The sequence below is a fragment of the Centrocercus urophasianus genome, unplaced genomic scaffold (assembly GCF_019232065.1).
Source record: "Centrocercus urophasianus isolate 14NV4802_14NV808 unplaced genomic scaffold, USGS_Curo_1.0 seq_38, whole genome shotgun sequence".
In the NCBI taxonomy this organism is placed as follows: domain Eukaryota; kingdom Metazoa; phylum Chordata; class Aves; order Galliformes; family Phasianidae; genus Centrocercus; species Centrocercus urophasianus.
In genome coordinates this window covers 703,594-721,982 of record NW_024884955.1, presented here as the reverse complement: position 1 = coordinate 721,982, position 18,389 = coordinate 703,594, and the positions used below count along the sequence as shown (strand labels likewise).

At 50.2% G+C, this 18,389-nt stretch overlaps 1 protein-coding gene across 1 annotated transcript; it reads right to left on the bottom strand.

Moving 5' to 3' along the window:
- Window positions 1-5,476: 5,476 nt before the first annotated feature.
- RAD21L1 (RAD21 cohesin complex component like 1) lies at window positions 5,477-17,203 on the bottom strand. Its single transcript, XM_042832442.1, has 13 exons — window positions 17,045-17,203; window positions 15,467-15,596; window positions 14,104-14,203; window positions 12,522-12,628; window positions 11,963-12,148; window positions 11,530-11,631; window positions 10,784-10,897; window positions 9,334-9,563; window positions 8,396-8,492; window positions 8,030-8,169; window positions 7,316-7,405; window positions 7,074-7,151; window positions 5,477-5,870 (listed from the first exon to the last, which is right to left on the bottom strand). The coding sequence occupies exons 1-13, from the start codon at window positions 17,186-17,188 to the stop codon at window positions 5,682-5,684; spliced, it is 1,707 nt and encodes a 568-aa protein (XP_042688376.1). The 5' UTR covers window positions 17,189-17,203; the 3' UTR covers window positions 5,477-5,681.
- Window positions 17,204-18,389: the final 1,186 nt, after the last annotated feature.

The window sequence follows — 18,389 nt, the reverse complement described above, 5'->3', positions numbered from 1 at the left end:
AAAAATATTGGGTGGGAGGCAACCCAAGCTGAGTATGGCACAGCAGGAAAACACCAAGAACCTTAAAAATGGACGTCAGGAGCCAGGGCAGCAGGAGGGGAATCAGATCTGGAGCACCCGAGCGGCTCCTGCAGGATCCATCCACTGCCATGACCCCAATTGGGTGCTGATTTCCTCTGCTTTGCTTTCATCTTTTTCTGCAAGATGAGGGATGGGAGGAAAGGCACCAGGAGCGATGCTGGGGGGTTTGGGGAGCGCTAGTGTCCAGAGGAACCAGAGCTGTACCTGTGCCAAACCCAGCCTCGGGGAACGGTGGGATGGAGCTGCCCATCGCAAGCTCCAGTGCTGTCTCCTCACACCAACCAACAGCAAAATCCCCCACGGAGCTCCCAGCACGACCCTGCTCCTAGGACACAGCACCCCGCGACCCCCACCAACCCTCCATCCTCACCCAGTGCTTTCAGCCGTCTGGTAGCGCTCTGTATCTGCTGCGCTCAGCAGCGGGCAGCGCTGCGCTCCGTGCTGACGGTGCACGGGCAGCACAGTGCCAGGCACAGCTCCCCCCGGGGACCACGCAATGGAACGGAGCGAAGCGAGGAGGGTGGGAGGAGCACCCAGAGCTCAGCCCCGTGCTGCAGGGAAGGGCTTCTGCCCATCAAGGTGAGCGCTCAGCCTTGGTTCTGGAGTCGGTGCTTCGCAGGGAAACACATCAAGATGGAACAGCGCGGCTCCTCCAGGCTGTGCCAGGGATGGACACCATTCGGGCTGGACTGTCATTGCAGCAGGCAATGGACCCTGCTGACCAACACCTCTGAAGACCCTCAGCTCCTTCCCCCGGGGTTTTGCTTCTGCACATTCCTGAGATACCCCACTTTCCCCATTCCCGCAGGACCGGCCATGCCCTGCCCCACCAGCTCATCCTGCCCTCTCATGGAGCACACAGAAGCAGACAGGCTCCTCACTAACCCGGCTGCTGCTGCAGCCTCCTGCCCCTGTGCTGCCTTCCCCATCCGCTGCTTCTTTTGTTGGGGTTCCCATGGCTGCCCAGTCCCAAACCCCACGGGATGCTCTGGGATGCCCCCAGCCCACTTGCCATTCCCATTCCCACAGCTGCTCCTGGCTATCTGGGACAGCCACCAGGTGTACCTCCACGTGGTGCCTCTGCCACGTGTCACACACAGCCCCAAACAGCAGCAGATGTGACCCTACATGGTGTTGGACCACAGCTGGATCCATCCCATGAGCAGCACCAGCCCCTCAGTGTTCCAGCAATGGGATGCTCTGGGGCTGGCACACCTCACCAGACCCCATTCAAAGCCACCTAAATCCCACACCTCCTCATTTCCTTTGCCACGTTCTGCACAGGAATGCAGCTGGCACCACTGTGCCACGGTGGCCCCGAGGAGCCCCAGCACTGGGCCCAGAGTGACCCCCAGGGCCACGTCAGCCCCCCAAGGACATCCTCAACGAATGCAGAGAACAAAAAGGGGCGGCAGATCACAGCTCCACTTCCACAAGGAACAAACCCGCCTTGGAGGAGCCCTCACTGCCTTTTTTTTTTGTGCCGACTTCGCTTTCCCTTCACGCTAAAAATAAAGGAAGTGCAAAACAACAGCAAACAGCCACAGACTCGATTTGGGATGGAACGCTGCGGCCCAGAAAACAGCAACAGTGCCAGCATCAGGGCTGGGATGGAAGGGACTGGGATGTAGCTGGATGGATGTGGGGCCAACGCAGAGGTGGATGGACGCACAGCCTCGGTCTGCAGACAGACAGACAGACAGACAGACAGACACTGCTTGAGGTCACATCAGAGCAGAGCACTCGGGGCATGAGCAGAGACACAACGCGCAGAGCGTTTACTCAGCACCACCAGAAAAATCAATCCTGCTCCGAGCTGTTCTCTCACAGAGGGTTTTTTCCTTTCATTCTCCCTTGTTTTGTAACAGAACACTGAGCTGACACCCGGAGTTTGCAGGAAAATAGAGACCATTGGATGCCACGCTCTGCAGCTCATCCCTCCCCCGAGGAGAGCATCGTGACAAACCCTGCGGCAGTCACAGCAAGAGCAGCACTGCGACCCAGACCTGATGGTCACAGCTGGGGGTGCCCAGTGCTCCCACCACCCCATGCAGCCATACAGAAGGGAGAGGAAAGCTCTCTTTCAGGGCAGGAAGGCAGAGATGCAGACGATGGATTCATCCTCCAGCATAACAGCCACCCCTCCCTCCCAGCACACACGCAGCCGCAGCGTGGCAGTGGTAAGGGCTGCCCTCACCCCCACCCACCCCAAATAGGGTCCCTGTGCTGCTGCACCGTCCCACATCTCCTGTCTTGACCTGCTGCGACGCTCCCCACTGTGGGCACACATCTGCAAGCATTGCCTTTCCTGACCCCAAGCAGAGACCCCGAAGCCCTGCAGATGTCATCTTTGCTTTCCTGCACAAGGTCACAACACAGCCCATGCGTTACCCAGAGCAAAGTGGGAGCACTGCTGTTTTACAGGCACACCCAATGCATGGCAGCGGGTTTGGATGTGACAAGCAGGCAGCACTGACCTTGCAGGGAAAAGAGGAAAGGAGCGCACAGCTCATCAATCTGCTCATGTGCTTTCTATCCCTTTGGAGATGGAGCTTTAAGCCATTAAGTAATCAAATCTCAATCGCACAGCAGCTCCAGCTCCTGCAGTGCCCCATAGTGCCGGGAGGCACAACTGGGCTCTGCATGGAGCAGGTGCGGGTCTGGGGCATGCAAGGAGGGTTTGGAGCATGCAAGGAGGGTGTGTCCAGTGCATGTGGTGTGGGGTTGGAGCACAGACGATGGGGCTGATGGGGTTTTGGTGCATGGAGGGTGGGTTTGGTGCATGCAGTGGGGTTCTGGTGCATGCCATATGGGTACAATGCATCGAGGTGGGTCTGCTACACAGGGTAAGGGTGCACTGCAAGGCCAGCGACCACAATTCATGCGATTCCCACTGCAGGGACCCAGTGCACACAATAGGGCATCAGTGCCTGTGTTGCAGCTCTGTGGGCACAGTGCAGGCGTGTGCAATGCAGGGCTGCTGCATGCAGTGCAGGGCTGGAGCACGCATGACGTGTGTCCGGTGTGTGCCATGGGCTGTGCTGCAGGCCTGGTGCTCTGCCCTCCCTGAGCACCCCCTCTCTGCCCTTCGACCCCCCCGGCACACGCAGCTCCACCCCGTCTTCCAACCCCCCAGATCGGACCCCCGGTGCCCCCTTCCTACTCACCTGCGCGGGGCCCGCGGCTCTCGGGGGCGGCAGCGCCGGGCTCAGCGACCTGGAGGGGAAAGGAGAGAGCGGGCGGTAAGCGGGGGGGGAGCACGGAGCAGAGCCGGGACCCCCACCACCACCCCGCGGCCTCCATCACCTGCGCCGGCCTCCATGGGTGCGGCGGCGGAGGGAGGGAGGGAGGGATGGAGCCGGCAGGGAGGGATGGAGGCAGGAGAGAGGGAGGGAGGGATGAGCGTCGCAGCTGCGTAATTTGCCTCTCGCTCCTCTGCGCTCTTAAAGCGACGGCAGCCCGGGTGCCCCCCCGCGGGGTTTCCCTGGTTTCTATGGTAACTCCCCCCAAAAAAGCAGGAAAAATAAAAAGTCGGGCTTCCAGACCCCTCCGCACCAGCCGTGCTCCCCCCCCCCAGCCCCGCCAACGGCGCACGTCCGTATAGCAAAAAAGCTTCGATTCATGGCAGCTGGAGCGGAGGATCAGCAGAGCGGGGCTGCGGCAGCGGGGCGAGCCGGGCTGGGGGCCGGGCAGGTGCTGTCAGTGCAACGGGAAACGTGAATTCCGTTCCGCGGTTACTCACGGTGCTGCCCGCACCCTTCCATTCGCAGCCGGCTGAACCTAACGATGGAAGGAGCCGCACCTGGGGTGGGAGGCTGAGCTCTGCCCTCCCCAGCAGGGCTCGCACCGATCGCTGCAGCCCGCCGGTGGGGGCAGCCCGGTGCTGCAGCTCCGTTCCGCTGAGCCCTGGGCAGCGCAGCGAGGTTGCAGTGCAGGAACCGACCTGACAGCTGCGTGCGTTGGATCCTACACGTCTGCATGTGCATATGGATTTAAGGGAGGAAACGGTTCGTGTGCTGGCGAGGTCAGAGCGGGACGTGTTCCTGGATCCAAATCACAGCCCAACCTCAGAGCACACCTGACCGAGAAGGAAAACCAAGCCCACGTTTCAGCCCATGCACATGTAAAAGCAGTGCCAACATGCTGGGCTTCCTCTGCAGCTCCTTGTGTGACTCCCCAGCCGGTTATTTTGGAATTCTGACAAACCTGTTTTGTAGATATGCTCGTCTTTCTTCCTCTGCTATTTACAGCAAGGTTTGCACCTCATTTACTCTGCCACACAGACTGCTTTCAATGTATGCATATCCTGCCAACCTGCCTCTGGTTTATTCCCGCTTGTCTTCTGCTCTCCTCCAGCCTCCTTTTGTGTCTCCAGTTCCTGGTGAAGCCAACAGAAGCCTCCTTCTCTGAAAGAGCAAATTGTCCTCGTGTCAGCTGCTGCCAGAGCTCCTCTCCCTGGAATGGCAGCAGCAGACGTGGTGCAGGCAGCAGCTCTGCTGCAACACACATTCATTTCAGGTGCCTTCGGGGGAAGGAACGGCTTCTCCTCGTCTCCCAAGCCTGTCCTCTGTGCTGTTTACCTCCTGACCCCTCGTGGTGTCGAGCACCACATTAGCAAGGCTGGGCACGCAGGGGTGTAACCAACACGAAGGCCTGGAGAGTCAGGATGACAGCATCATCCACCCTCATGCATGTAAAGATCACAGCAAACACCAAGATGAGGCCGGATCGAAGTGAGGCGGCACCAGTTTTGATCCTTCAGAACAAATACACAGCAAACATCATGGTCAGACTTTTATTGATTCCATAGAAAGAGGTGTCAGCACACCCAGAGCACTGGGATGTCCTGGAGCACCAAATGCACACAGCCATGCTTTCAGCACGTGGAAATTACCAACAGAATGGCAGTAGAGGCCTTAAATAAATCAGATAAATGTACAAAGGATCACTAACGTTTCTAACAGCCGTTTTTATGTTGGCCTGTGCATAAGGGGAGCTGTTAGTCTTTGTATAAATGTCCCACAAAATGCAACAGCGCTGGGGTTCCTGGAAGGCAGATTTCCTCCTGACCTCAAGGACAGCAGAAGTTTCCATCTCAACACACAACAGCAGCGCTGCAGGCAGTTGCTTGTTAGAGCTTAACAGGACAAGTATTGAACATTCTTTGAAATAAATAATTCTGAATAAATTCAAAGACAGCTTAAAGGAATTCCCTTCTCTGACCACGATACCTAATTAACACACAAGCTGAAAATAACCTAATTTCCAACACTGGACTCTAAGAAAGAAGAGCTTTCACCAAGCCCCTCATGCTGCAAATGTCTGAGGGGGAGCATGTATTTTAGCTGCCTATTATCAACAGGGTGAGTAACAGCTTTTTATAAACATACCTACATTGAAACTGACCACAGCAGCGAACAGCTTGCTCAGCAACGCCGCAGCCACGCAGCGGCACCAATTGGTGGCCGTGCGGTTCTGAGAGGGCGCAGGGATGAAAGAACTCTGCTCAGTCCAGCGTGGTTTGCTGAGAGTCCCATTTCTGTGCAGGGAAAAGAGAACAGAACGGCGTTTGGCTGAGCTTATCTGGCTGCTGTGGGATTTCAGTGAGCGCTGAACATTCGGCCGGCGGCGGCTGTGATGTCTGCAAAGGGAGCGCGCTGAACCAACTCAACGACCATCTGCTTCTGCAGGACAAGGAAGATGTAAAACTTCACTGCCACTTCTTTCCGGTTGTTCTTCTGACAGAGCTCCCGGAAGCTGAAGGAATTCACTCCAGATTTGTTCAGGTGCTGCAGGAGACAAAAAGAGAAGCAGTCGGGTCATGGAAAAGCAGAGCTCAGTAAGTCTGGATTGAACAGTGCTGCTCAGAACCACTATTTCCCGCCTGGAGGCCTTGAACAGGACCTTAGCAGGCATTTACACTCACACAGTGGCTCTTCACATTCGATTGCTGTAGTACTGCTGGCACCTACATATGTTACTAACATCTACACATGCCCACAGCTCCACTGAACTCAGTGAAACAGCACTGGAGCCCACGAGGAAGCCTACCTGTAATGGTTTTCGTGATGCAAAGCAATCAAAGTCACTGCATGCCCTGTCCTTGGGATGCAGAACACCAGCCACACCACAGGCAATTCCAGTTCCAGCTAACTCATCCCTATTGTTGCTTGGTTTTTAATGGCTGCACATATACATACGGAGTTCTTTATGGGTGTTGCACAGAACCTTTTGAAGATGTTCACATCATTAAACAACCAAGAAGGCTGCGGAGCCAAACTCAGGCAGTGGGGAAAAGCCAGGCTTGGGAGCAGGGTTTGGTGAGCTTTGCTTTGGCAGAAGCTCAGCAACAAGGTGACCCAGTGAGGGCTTGGACACTGAGTGCTGGGACAGCCCAGGCTGCCTGCCACGTTCCTGCTGGTGGGAGCACAGCATGTGGCATCACACAGCTTCACCAGCCCCGAAGTTCCTTCTGCAAGGAAGGCAGGATAAGCCCTGCCTGCCTTGCTCATGTTGAAGCATCTTGAAAGCTCTGGGGCATTAAAACCTTTTAGAGAAGGGGTGGCCATCTGCAGCACAACCCCCACGCTTTTCCATAGCCTTCATCTCAGGAAGAGCTCCAGCAGCTGAGCAGTCAAATGAAGGCACCCTGCGATGCATGGCAGAGATCCTGCAAGCCTGCAGGTGCTTGGAAGTTGGGCTTTGTGGGGATGCTGGAGAGAACAAAATATCAGTGCTACAGCAAGCACTGCAAACAAAAGTGCAGAGCATTTCCAATCCAATTCCACAGCAATTCCAGCAGCTGTGGGAGAATGAACGTGACGTCAGGCACTGAGAATCCTGGCTTCCTCCACCAACACCCCACAGAATGCAGTTACACTCTGCATATGACACAGTGATGCTAAGCAGTGGAAGCAGGAGGTTTTCTGAAACGGCCCAATAGAAATCAATACCTGGTTTGGGCTTCTAGTTTCAAAATCCAGCACTGTTACCTGTAGGGTTTTTAACACCTGAAGAGTTCTTTTGCTCCACTGAACCTCTTCGTTGTCTTTATTTTCCACTTCTCGCTCCTTGATGGGAAATACAACAGAAAGTTAGAAGAGAAACGTGTCAAAAATTGGTAGCACACCAAAACCCACTGTAAATTCATGGAATTGTAACTATTTTTAAGAAATATTCCTGTGAAATGATGCTGTTCTGCAGTGTGAGAACTGCCAGCTGTAAGCATACACACGTGTGTTATCTCAGCTTGCTGCACTGGAGCTTCTCGGCCCGTTGAATTATTCACCAGCACGGAGCTCTCAGAGAAAGCAGCTTCATCCTGCTGTCAGAACAGGGAGGTGCATCAAGTGGTGCTGCAATTTAGGCATTACTGTACTGTGTGACAACAATTCTGCTCAGTTCACTGTTACAAATACTTTCCAGAACAGTTTAATAGCTGCTGTTTCTACCACACCTCTTCTCACATGGGATCTACCCTCATTTAGGCACAAGCCTTGAATGTTCTCCTGCCATCAAGTCCAGTTTTGTCATTCTGTCAACTTCAAGGACTTCCATACACTCCTAAGTCCCCCCTTTCACATTAAAGATGGCAGAACTCCATAATTTGTTATTGCTCGAGCGTTTTCTCAACTTTTGACACCAAAGATAAGCATCACCATCTTTAGAAATGAAAAAGCATCTTTTGTTTACAATCAGGCTATGGTTCATATCCAGGTTCCAGCCATACTTAGTGATCCTACTGTAATCTATACCAATTAACAGACATTTTAACAGGCAGCTCCCTCGTTGTGAGAGCCTGCCAAAATGCTCCTAAATAAACTTTCCTGAAGTGAGAGGCTTTGCAAACCTACGTTAACAATTTCTTCACCTGTCTGAAAAGGAACCCCAGCACAAAATGGAGCCAGGAAGTACACCTGGGTCTGCAGAACAGAAGGAAACCACTCACCAGGGTTTCACCAAAGCCATTCACAGTTCCATTGCTGCTATTCCATGCTGCCAGGGCAAACAAATCATTGCCAGTTTTTCCCTCAGCCTCTGAGCAGTCCAACTCCTGCAGGTCACTCGACTCATCTGTTATCAGCACCTCTGTATTGACAAAGAAACACAAGGCTCAAGATGAAGCGACTGCTCACCTGCTCTTAAAAAAGCCAAACAAGTATTTTTGTAATTAAAACAGCCAGTTTTGTTGATGGTTGAAATGTTTTGACCTTTGATTTGTAGAATGCTGCACGCTGTGCACGTCTAAAACATCACATAAAACAGAGAGCATTTGCTAACAGCTAATTCTGCCACAGCAGAATTAAAACATTACCTGGGGCATCTTGCTCCTCCTTTGCTTCTTCTGTCTCCATCTGTGTTACATTTCTTCTCATTTCAAATCTACCTCTCTTGAAGCATTTTGCAAAGAACTGAAAGCAATTATTTTTTATTTGTTTACTGTCAGAATACAGTGTTAGATTATTTGCAAGCATCAAAGCAGAGGTCTGAAGATGAGTTGCACGTTCATCACCTCACCCCAGGATTTAGAGATTTGCATTGGGTCATTTCAAATCTGCACCTTTAAAAAAGGAATGGCCCTTTGGCAGCAAATTCTATGAAGAAATGTCATAGGAACAGCTAAGGAAAGAGCTCTAATTGTGCATCTGGACTCCAAGAGGTGAAGCTGTTCTGCCCCATGGAACCTGCTGAGCTGTTTGCCTGCAGATCCAACAGAGAGAACGCAGTGCAATTAGCACCAGGCCAGCACTGCACCTTTCTCCACCTCCTTGCACACCAGTCGATCTTTCTTTGTTTTATCATCATTCCTAAACGTGCAACTTCTTCAAAAGACCTGTCAGATAGCACACAGGGCATGGAAGGATTTGACACATACATTTCCACGGAGCAAATCTCTCTCCCTTGCACAAAAGAGCATTAAGGTCTACAAGCATGCAAGGGGTGTTCTGCCCTGCCCTGCTCACCCATGGGACACAGCGACCAGAACCCGTGGAGCACCTGAAAGGCAAGCTCTCCTGATCATTTTTAACTTGCTGGAGCACTGGAGATTGAAGCCAGGAGCTGCACAGATGGTCTTTCTGCTGAAGCAATTAGTGATGAGCATGCAAATAATCATTAGGTGTCCAATGGAACAGAGCTGTGACACAATACTTCCAGCAGTGCTGTGCAAACCCCTGGCAGTTCCATCCTGGATGTGCAACAGTCCCATCACCTACACACAGGCACACAAACCAACAAGGAAGAAACCTTTACCATTTGCAGCTCAGCATGAAACAAAAGCTGTGCAGGCTGGGACAGGAGTGTTTCCACTCCTCCTGATTCTTTCCACATCATTGTTTGTTTAGTTGGAGGTGCGAGGTCTAACGCAACAAGGGTGCCCAGGCTGTTGTTAAGCTGGTGGTATATAGCATGGCAGCTGAGCTCCTTGTCTGCATCCACAAGCAACTTCCTCTTCCTTTTATTGCTTTTCCTCTGGTTGAAATCTAAAGAGATCAAGCGTTCAAAAAACAAAAAAGCATTGACCTCAGAACACAGATGGCCACAAAAGGTTCCTCCCATCGTTAGCAACCTGTGATCCTTGGCCTCTGTTGCAGGCACACCTACCTGCAGTGCTGACTAGCAGAGATGGGGACAGCTGAGGACCCTCAGCTAATTGTCCCCTTCAGCCTCATGTTCACTGTTTGGAATTTCAATAGTCAAAGCTGAAAAGGATCAGCTCCTCCTGTTTCTGATGGAGGCCTGTTTTTCAACAGCCATTACAGAGCAGGCATTCACAAATAAGGTGCCATCCACAGAAAACTTAAGTGTGAAGAGAACCAGTGTGAGTAAATGGACAGCTGGAGACCTCCTGACTTCACAGAGCTGAAGAGGATGGCCTGTTCCCCCAGAAGTGTCTGTAAAGCTTCCTCTCTGTATTCTTGTACAGGAAACCCAGAGGTGTTTAATTACAGGAGACATGAATACTGCACTGAGGAATCAGGAACACAGTGACTTAATGAGAACACATGATACATGAACGGGACTGAGCAGGCTATCTTTAATCCACCAGGAATTAATTGTTCCAAGAACTGCCAGTGTACTCAACAGGTTTCATTAGCTTATAATTAATATCTGTATTTGTCAGTTTAATACTTTGGCAGTTAGACTGAGATGTGGATTGTAAACACAGAACAGAGCTGCTGATGGGTTGTACAACTGTAGCTTCCTCAACTTTGTCTTGGCAGGCTGGAAAATGCCAGTATTCTAAATATCATCAGTATGAACTCGTTCACGTGCTACCAGCCACCATCAGAATGGCTGAGACCTAGATTTACACACAGATGAAAGGAGACATTTTTCTTTTTTAATCTCAGTAAAGACAAGAGATCCCAAAGCCTCAAAGTATAAGGTTGTGGTTTTACACACATGGGATCATGGAGGTGTCACTGGCAACAAAAGCTCAGCTGAACTTCTGGTAGCACTGCCAGCAGAACTGCAGAGCAGCAGCATTTGGTTTGGTATGGGGAAGGAGCTGTAAGCAGAGAACTGGGCAGATCAGATAATACCCATCAACCTGGTTTTGTATGAGAATGAGCATAGAACAGAACTCTGACAGCAGGAGCAAACAAAAGTGAAGATAATGTTTTGCAAATATTTACACTAACAAGGAGAAAACCAAACCCAGCAATGCAAACAGCCAGCAAGAAACTGATGGAGTTCTGACCTGTATCATCAACTGGCTCAAGCACAAACCCTTCTTCTTCTTTAGGCAAAAGCATCGTTTCGTTCATGAGATGACTTTCTGTCTTCACTGCAGTGTCTGCAGGCTTGGACTTGGCTATAAGAACACCCAGCAAAAGATCCAGATCACAACCTTGTCAGGATGGAATGAATTCTCCACCTCACAACATTCAAGACAGCAAAGGAAAGCTCAGAATTTGCAAACTCTGATTCAGTCTGTAATCACAGTGACCTGAACCACTGCATCTGCACTGTTGCTGCTTACACTCTGCTGACACAGGACCCTGTTAGGGCAGGCAGTGAGACAAACTGAATATCAGCAGAGTGATACCAAACTGAAACAAGGCTCAGAACACCTGTGTGAATGGCTGAAAGTCACTTGTGGCTGAAATGTGAAGTGATATTGGCAGGTAACATTCAAAGTTACTCCGCTCGGTTTCCTTTTCCCTACAGAAGTGACATGACTGCCTAAGCTGCAGTGTGGATCTCAGGATATCATGCACCTGTGTTTCTAAGCGCTGTCAAGTTGTGTGTCTGGAATTCCTAGGTCCAATTAAATTATACCTAAAATGGTGAATGACACACACCAGGAAAGAAGGAAAGGAAACTAACAAAGGAAAAGGGCTCTGGGTGTTGATCCATGCACACAGAGCTGAATGGGAGTAACTGAGGCACTGGTACAGGAGCAGAGTTCACGTGAGGCGTGAGGAGGAGGTGCTGCCAACTCACCTGCTGTGCTGCTCTCCTGCAGGTCGTGTGACAAAGGAAGTTCTTCTTCCATATCAAGAATGCCATTAGTTAGGCTATTTTGTTCATCCCTCAGCAGGATTTCTTAAACAGAAAACACACAGTTGAATCATTCTAAGCAGTAGTTGTCATGCAGTAGCCTGACGTAGCCCAGTGTTACTTATAATAAATATAAACCAAATTACTCAATAATAAATACAAATCAAACGCATTTAACTCCAAAAAAGCCCTAAAATCTTTAGTTTGTACTTAGTGACATCTACGTGATCACAGATACAGTGACAAGCTGCAAAAAAACACAGCATAAAAACAGAAGAAAGAATTGCTGCTTGCAAACGCCGACTTTCAAGCCGTTTCATTTGTTCCCCTGCGGTAATAAAAAACATTTTGAAAGAAAGCGATTCTGTTTCTCTACCAATCATGTCTGCACCAGCCTCCTCATCCCCGAAGCAGTCCTGCTCCCAGCGGCGCCAGCCCTCACGCACAGCAGCCTGGTCTCCACTCACGCTTGCAGAGCTGCGATCGGCCACGAGGCTGCAGCTGCTCACCAGGAGGCTCACATCGAAGCAGCTCTGTTTCCTCAGCGCATCTGATTCCTCATCTGGACAAACACAGACAGTGTCAGGCTCCTCCTGTACGCCTCTATGGGAAACGTGCATTTCTCCACCTCCTGAGTTTTTCAACTAGCTTTCAAAGGTTGTAGGACGTCCCGTGCCTCACGTGGAATGGACAAAAGTCAATTTCATCTACTGCCAAACGTTGGGTTTGATTCCCTGTTTCCAAGCTCATTCTATTACTTAGGTAGAGTGCTGACAGGGAAATTTCAACGTGAGACCACGATAGGGCAGTCAGCACAAACATAAACAAATGCTCTTTTGGGGATAGGTTTTTCACATGAATTACTCACTGTACAACGTTTTGCATGAAACATACTTTTCCTTATGGAATATTTCTAATTTCTCAACTTCTCTCACCCAAGCTCCTATCACAGAGAAGTACATTGCTTTCATAATCCTCTTTAAGTGTGATGTCTTCAGCTCTGCTCTGATTCAAGGTAAAATGCTCAGCAACATCAATGGCACTGATGAAAGAAACATTATACAGAATACAGGATGAACTGAAACTCATTCACCATTTCACTTGACTGTGAAAACGTGTTGCTAACCAGTCTGCAAACCTGACATTCTGCTGAAAAACCCCAGAAGATAACTGCTTCCTATGGCATTGAAAGCACCCCACCTGATCCTCATTTCTGTGGAGAGAGAACAACTGGCTCCCAAAGCCATCAGCATTCAAGCTATTTAAGATTTGATGCACAAAAACCACTGCTTTGAGTTTCCTCTAGAAGCTCAAAACGAGCATGTGGAAAACAGATGCTGGCTGTGGGTCATGAGGGCTACCTCTAAGCAAGCAGGCAGCTGCTTTCTTTGCTAGCCAGGCCTCCTGTGCAGTCTCCAATGTAGGTTGTACAGTGGAGGCTGAAGCTGGAATGGTTGTAACCAAACACTACATAGGGAGAGGTCTGTGAATGAGGGGAAAGCATTCAGCTGAACGGACTGCAGAGCAATCCCCAGCCTGGCCCTCTGTGCCCAAACAATGCAGACGTGCAGCCAGAAAGCAATCTGCTCAAGGAGCAGTGGGCATGTCTGCAGGACAAGGGAAGCACCCGTGCTCCTCTCTCTATTTCCTAGTTCTCTACTCTTCTGCCACAAATCTGGGCTTGTGTGAGTTTGGCCACGCTCAGGCCCTGCTAACTACCAGGCACTTGTCACATAGAAGGCATCGAATTAATGTCCCACTGTCATCTTTACACCAAACCATAGGGATTCTTTGGGTAGACAGAAAAGGCAGAAAGACGTGGCATGTTGGGGTACTTGAATAAATGGAATAACTAGTATTGCATCCCAGCTGCACTTAGAAAATACTGAAGACTTATAGATGCCTTCAAGCTGCATTTATGGTGAGGTGCAGAGAAAATCTCTGTTCAAATCCACTATCCTGGCTCTTTTGGGGCATGGAAACACATCTTAGCCTTCTGCTTTTATCACTTTTTCTACATTAATGCTGATCCATTCCAAAAAGCCAAAGAAACACTCTGGCTTTTCATTGGAAGCAAAGCTTCCTAGAGCTGATAAAACAGCCAGGGCCCAAAGAGCAAGGGAGCAGAAATGAAAAGCATTTACACAGCAGAACAGTACGACACTGTGAGCCTACAAACCACTGGCTCCACGGTGTTACAACAGCATTCAGGCTTTTACACCTCCTCCAAGGACAGGAATCTCTTTGCAGGGTTCACTCAGACAATTGTAAATGAGAAAATCTGGAAGTGGGGGCTCGATATATTTTAGTGTTCAAGTTTGCTGGTTAAATGGACTTGGAGGAGCTCTACAAAAGCACAGTGTTGTGACTGCAGCCTTGTAAAGCTCAACTCGGGATTCAGAAGAGATCAGTTGTCAAATCAAAACAATCCCATGCAAGTCTTGATCAGATAACTGTAAGGATGTCTTTTACATCTGAAAACAGTGAAATAATGAATAAAAAGGAGGGAGAATTTACTTTAGATCAGGTAGAGTTGTTTCAAAATCATGAAATTCTTCAGGCAATGTAATGGACTGATAAGCAGCCTCACAGCTCTCTTCTGGGAGGTCAACAAGTCCTAAAGGAAACAGAAAAGGAAACGACATAAACAGCCATCACAGAGAAGTAATGTCCTCCCACTGTAAACCTGTCAGAAAGGTCTGTTGCCATCACAGAGAACAAAAAGCGTGGGCAATTTGTCAACAAGACTCCAAAGTGGAATGAAAATACTTAATTTGCATATAATTAGGAGCCATATTTTACAGAGAGACAGGGAAGAGGATGCTGCTGTTGGACACTGGTACAGCTCTTGAAAAACTGTAAATGCACTGTGCTTATGCATAGCTATGTGAAGTCACTATGGCTTCAAGTGGGTGACTGCTTTGTTTTTCTATCCAGGGTCTACATGACACTATTCTCCAGCATCAAATAATCATAACAACTGGCTGCAAATACCTAGCAGCCAGGGAATGCTGGAACAACTCAGGTTAGAAGGGATTTCTGAAGGTCACCTAATCCAAGCTTTGGCTTAAAACAGAATTAATTCTTAAGCTAGATCACTTTTGACTATTTCTGATGATGGAGAGTCCACAGAATCCCTGGACAACCTGTTTCAGCATTTTACTGCTGCCAGTGTGAACTGTTCCCCTCCTGCAGCTAGTTGGAGTTTCCCTTGCTGCAGCTGTGACCACTGCCTTCTGTTCATGTGCTGCACAGTCCTCTCCAAGCTGCTACAGCACCCACTAAAAACAGCACTGCATACTTATTGCAAGAGATTCTTCCAGTGGTTTCCACGTTCACAAATATTAACTGATCACAGTCACATCCTTGAAAACCACGCAGAGTGGGTGTTCAATATTCTGCAACCAATCTAGGTCACAAAGGACAGTGAGGCTGGCAGTGGATGTTGGTATTTTAAGTCTTTTTTTTAGACAACAGTGCCTCCCTATTTGTCACCTTAACATGGCAAACACACAGCCTCCCTGGAAAGGATTCCATCATCTCAGTTCCCTTCTTGCTAGCTTTGTGGCTAGAGCTCAAAACACAGTGAGATCTGGCACTAACAGGTTCTTAGACCTGTTGTTGGAGTCATCAGCGGTGACAATTAATTATCTAGCAATGGGAGCTGAATTCAAGCTGCTTCTTGTAGGACCATTTAAGATACTACTTCTTTTAAAGGAGTCAAATTGAAATTGCATTCAGTTAAGCCAGATTAACCATCAGCAGCATGCACCAATACATTCAGTGTCCTCTGAGATCAGTGACGTGTACGTGACTGAAACAAGCACAGTTAACAAAGCAGAAAGCAATGCAGGTGGGAAGGTGCAGATCCTGCACATACCTGGACGAAAGGCTGTCTTCATTTTCGTCAGAGCTTCACTGCAGTCTGCCAGGAGGTATTTTGTTTTCCTGTGGTAGATCCTCACCACTCCCAGCAGTAAGTGCCCAGAGGTGCGCAGAGCTATCGTAAACTTGGATGAGTTTAAAAGGTTGTTCAGCAGTTAATAGCAAAACAAAAAACAACAACAACAAAAAAAACAATTTAAAATGGAAATACTGCACAGTAGTAACAGAGTTCTGGTAAAAACACACCTGCAGAGAGCTTTGTCCTGTGACAGAGGATCAGAGACAAAGCAATGTTCAGAGCTAGGAGTTTCTAATTGCTTCTGCTCCAAAGCATTGCCATGCTGAAGCCTAAGTCCCAAACCAATTATGCTCGATTAATCATAACCCATGGAAGACAGATGATAAAATTTACTCTATCAAACAGGTATTTTCATAGGGAAAAAAATCCTGCTTGCACCAGCAGAAAGCCTCAGATCTCCTTCACCATCAATTAATGACAGTGCAAAATGTTCTCACTGTTCCCTTGGATGCAGTTGCAACTGAGAGGCCAAGGACTGAGTCATGGATACTGCCTGCATCTGTGCTTGAGTCCCAACTTCTCTGTGATACACAAAGGATTAATGCAGAATCTCTTATAAGAGTCTCCAATTGAGCTTATTTATGTACTTATCTGCTTATAACGGTGGGTCTGGAAGGAGTCCACTGAAAGTGCAAGGATAGTTATTATATGTCAAAAGTTACTTACTGTAACATCAGCAAAAAATAGTCCTCAAATATCTCTGTACAATTTTACAGTAGCTTTCTTTCTCCCTTGATTTTGGTGTAGTGGCTGAATTTGGTTTTGTTTGTTTGTTTGTTTGTTTGAGACAATTTCCTCAGGTCCTGTCAGTTCCCAGGCTGTGTTGTGCACCTGCAGCTCAAAATCTCTGAGGAGACCCCAGTGGCACAACACTGACACCCAGGGCCCCATCCGGCCTGGCCTTGAGTGCCTCCAGGTATGAGGCTCCCACAGCTCCTCTGGGCAGCTGTGCCAGCACCTCACCGCCCTCTGAGCAAAAAAATTCTTCCAGGTATCTAGCCTAAATCTCCCCTCACAGTTTCAAGCCATTCCCCCTTCTCCTATCACTATCAGTTGATCCCCCTTCCATTTGTAAGCTCCTTCCAAGTACTGGAAGGCTGCAGTGAGGACTCCTCAGAGCCTTCTCTTCTCCAGGCTGAAAATCCCCATCTCCCTCATCTCCTCATAGCAGAGGTGCTCCAGCCCTCTGGTCATCTTCACGGCCCCAGTTTAAATGCTACAATAAAAATGTTCTTATTCCATAGACAAGTACATTCCACAGACCTCCAAGAGTAAAATAACAAGCAAGACATTTCTATTACTATCATTTAATGGGATTGAGACTTATATCTGAGTCAGAACTGAATAAAATCAGAGTAGGGATTTGCCTCACGCTGGTTTTGAAGCAGCCACAAATGCTTCTTACTACGTGCTTACAGCAGCAATGGCCCCATTCCCTGCAGCACTCACACCTCAGGGCTCGCCAGGAGATGCTCTCCCGCTTTCTTAACATACCTTTGGCGAAACGATCTTTTTAATGGTAGTCTCTAAATTGCACTCGAAGATGTGAGCCTTGGTGAGCTTCTTCTCCCAGTGGGCAGCGAGCCAGATCTTGGCCAGCGGCCCACGCCTGTTCACGAGCAAATGCATGTAGAACATGGTGTGTGGGTCTGCTGGGATTCCTGCAGTGCCTCTGCCTGAGTTTTGCCTTCCTCCCTTGGGCTGCGAAGGTCCTGAGCAGAATGGCTGCTGGGGCTTCAGAGAGATCCGGAGCTGTGGGTTGGAGCTGACAGCACCTGAGGGTACAAGGAGAGACGTCATGGGGATGGGGAAATGGGGGGTGGGGGTGGCAAAGGGGGCATGGGGTGGGATTGTGTGAGTGCCATGGGAGGCGGGGGCACGAGGGGATGGGGGCTTTATGGGACCGTGAGAGGTGAGAGGGAGCACCTCCCATGAGATGGGGTGGGTTTGTCAGCCCTGAGGGGATGGGGGCTTCATGGGGCCGTGAAGGGACGGGGGACTTTGTGAGGCTCCCGAGGGATGGGGCTTTGTGGGGTCCTGAGGGGATGCAAAGCACTGCGGGGCCCTGAGGGGACGGGGGGCTTTGTCAGCCCTGAGGGGGTGGGAGCTTCACGGGGCCAAGAGGGGATGGAGAGCGCCGTGGGGCCCTGAGGGGATGGGGCTCCATGGGACTCTGTCAGCCTTGATGGCATGAGGGCATCAAGGGGCCCTGAGGGGACGGCGTCGCCCAGCCCTGCCATCAGGGGACGGGGTCTTTATGGGGCCCGGGGGGGGGATCCTAAGGTGGCAGCGAAGGGCTGCGGGGCATCACCGCAGTGCTGCGTTACCACGGCTGGAGGAGAGGCTGAGCGGGGCTGAGGGCGCGGCGCCTTGGCGGCGCTGTGGTGGCGGCTCCGCCCGCTCTCCCTCCCGCGCACAGCCCGGCCCCGCAGCCACAGCTCTCCCGCCCGCCCGCTGCCGCCCTCGGTGCCCTCATCCCTCCTCCACCCTCCTGCCCCTCTCCCTCCTCCCCTCCTCTCCTTTCGATTTATTTCCTGCTCTCCCGCAGATTTCGTCCTGCGTCTTGGCGGTGTTGTCTGACCTTGGCTGTCTCTCTCCTCGCTGTGCTCCTAGGCTGATAGCGGCGGTCTCCATCCCTCCTCTCTTTTCCCCGGGGATGCTGCAGCCTCACCAATCCGGGGCAGGATTTGGGGATGGGGTTTGAGGCAGCTCCCAGCTTGGCAGGATTTAGGGCTGTAGATTTGGGGCAGCTACCAGCCCAGTGCAGGATTTGGGGCTGCAGGTTTGGGGCTGCACATCCCAATCCCATCAGCCCAGTGCAGGATTTGGGGATGTAGGT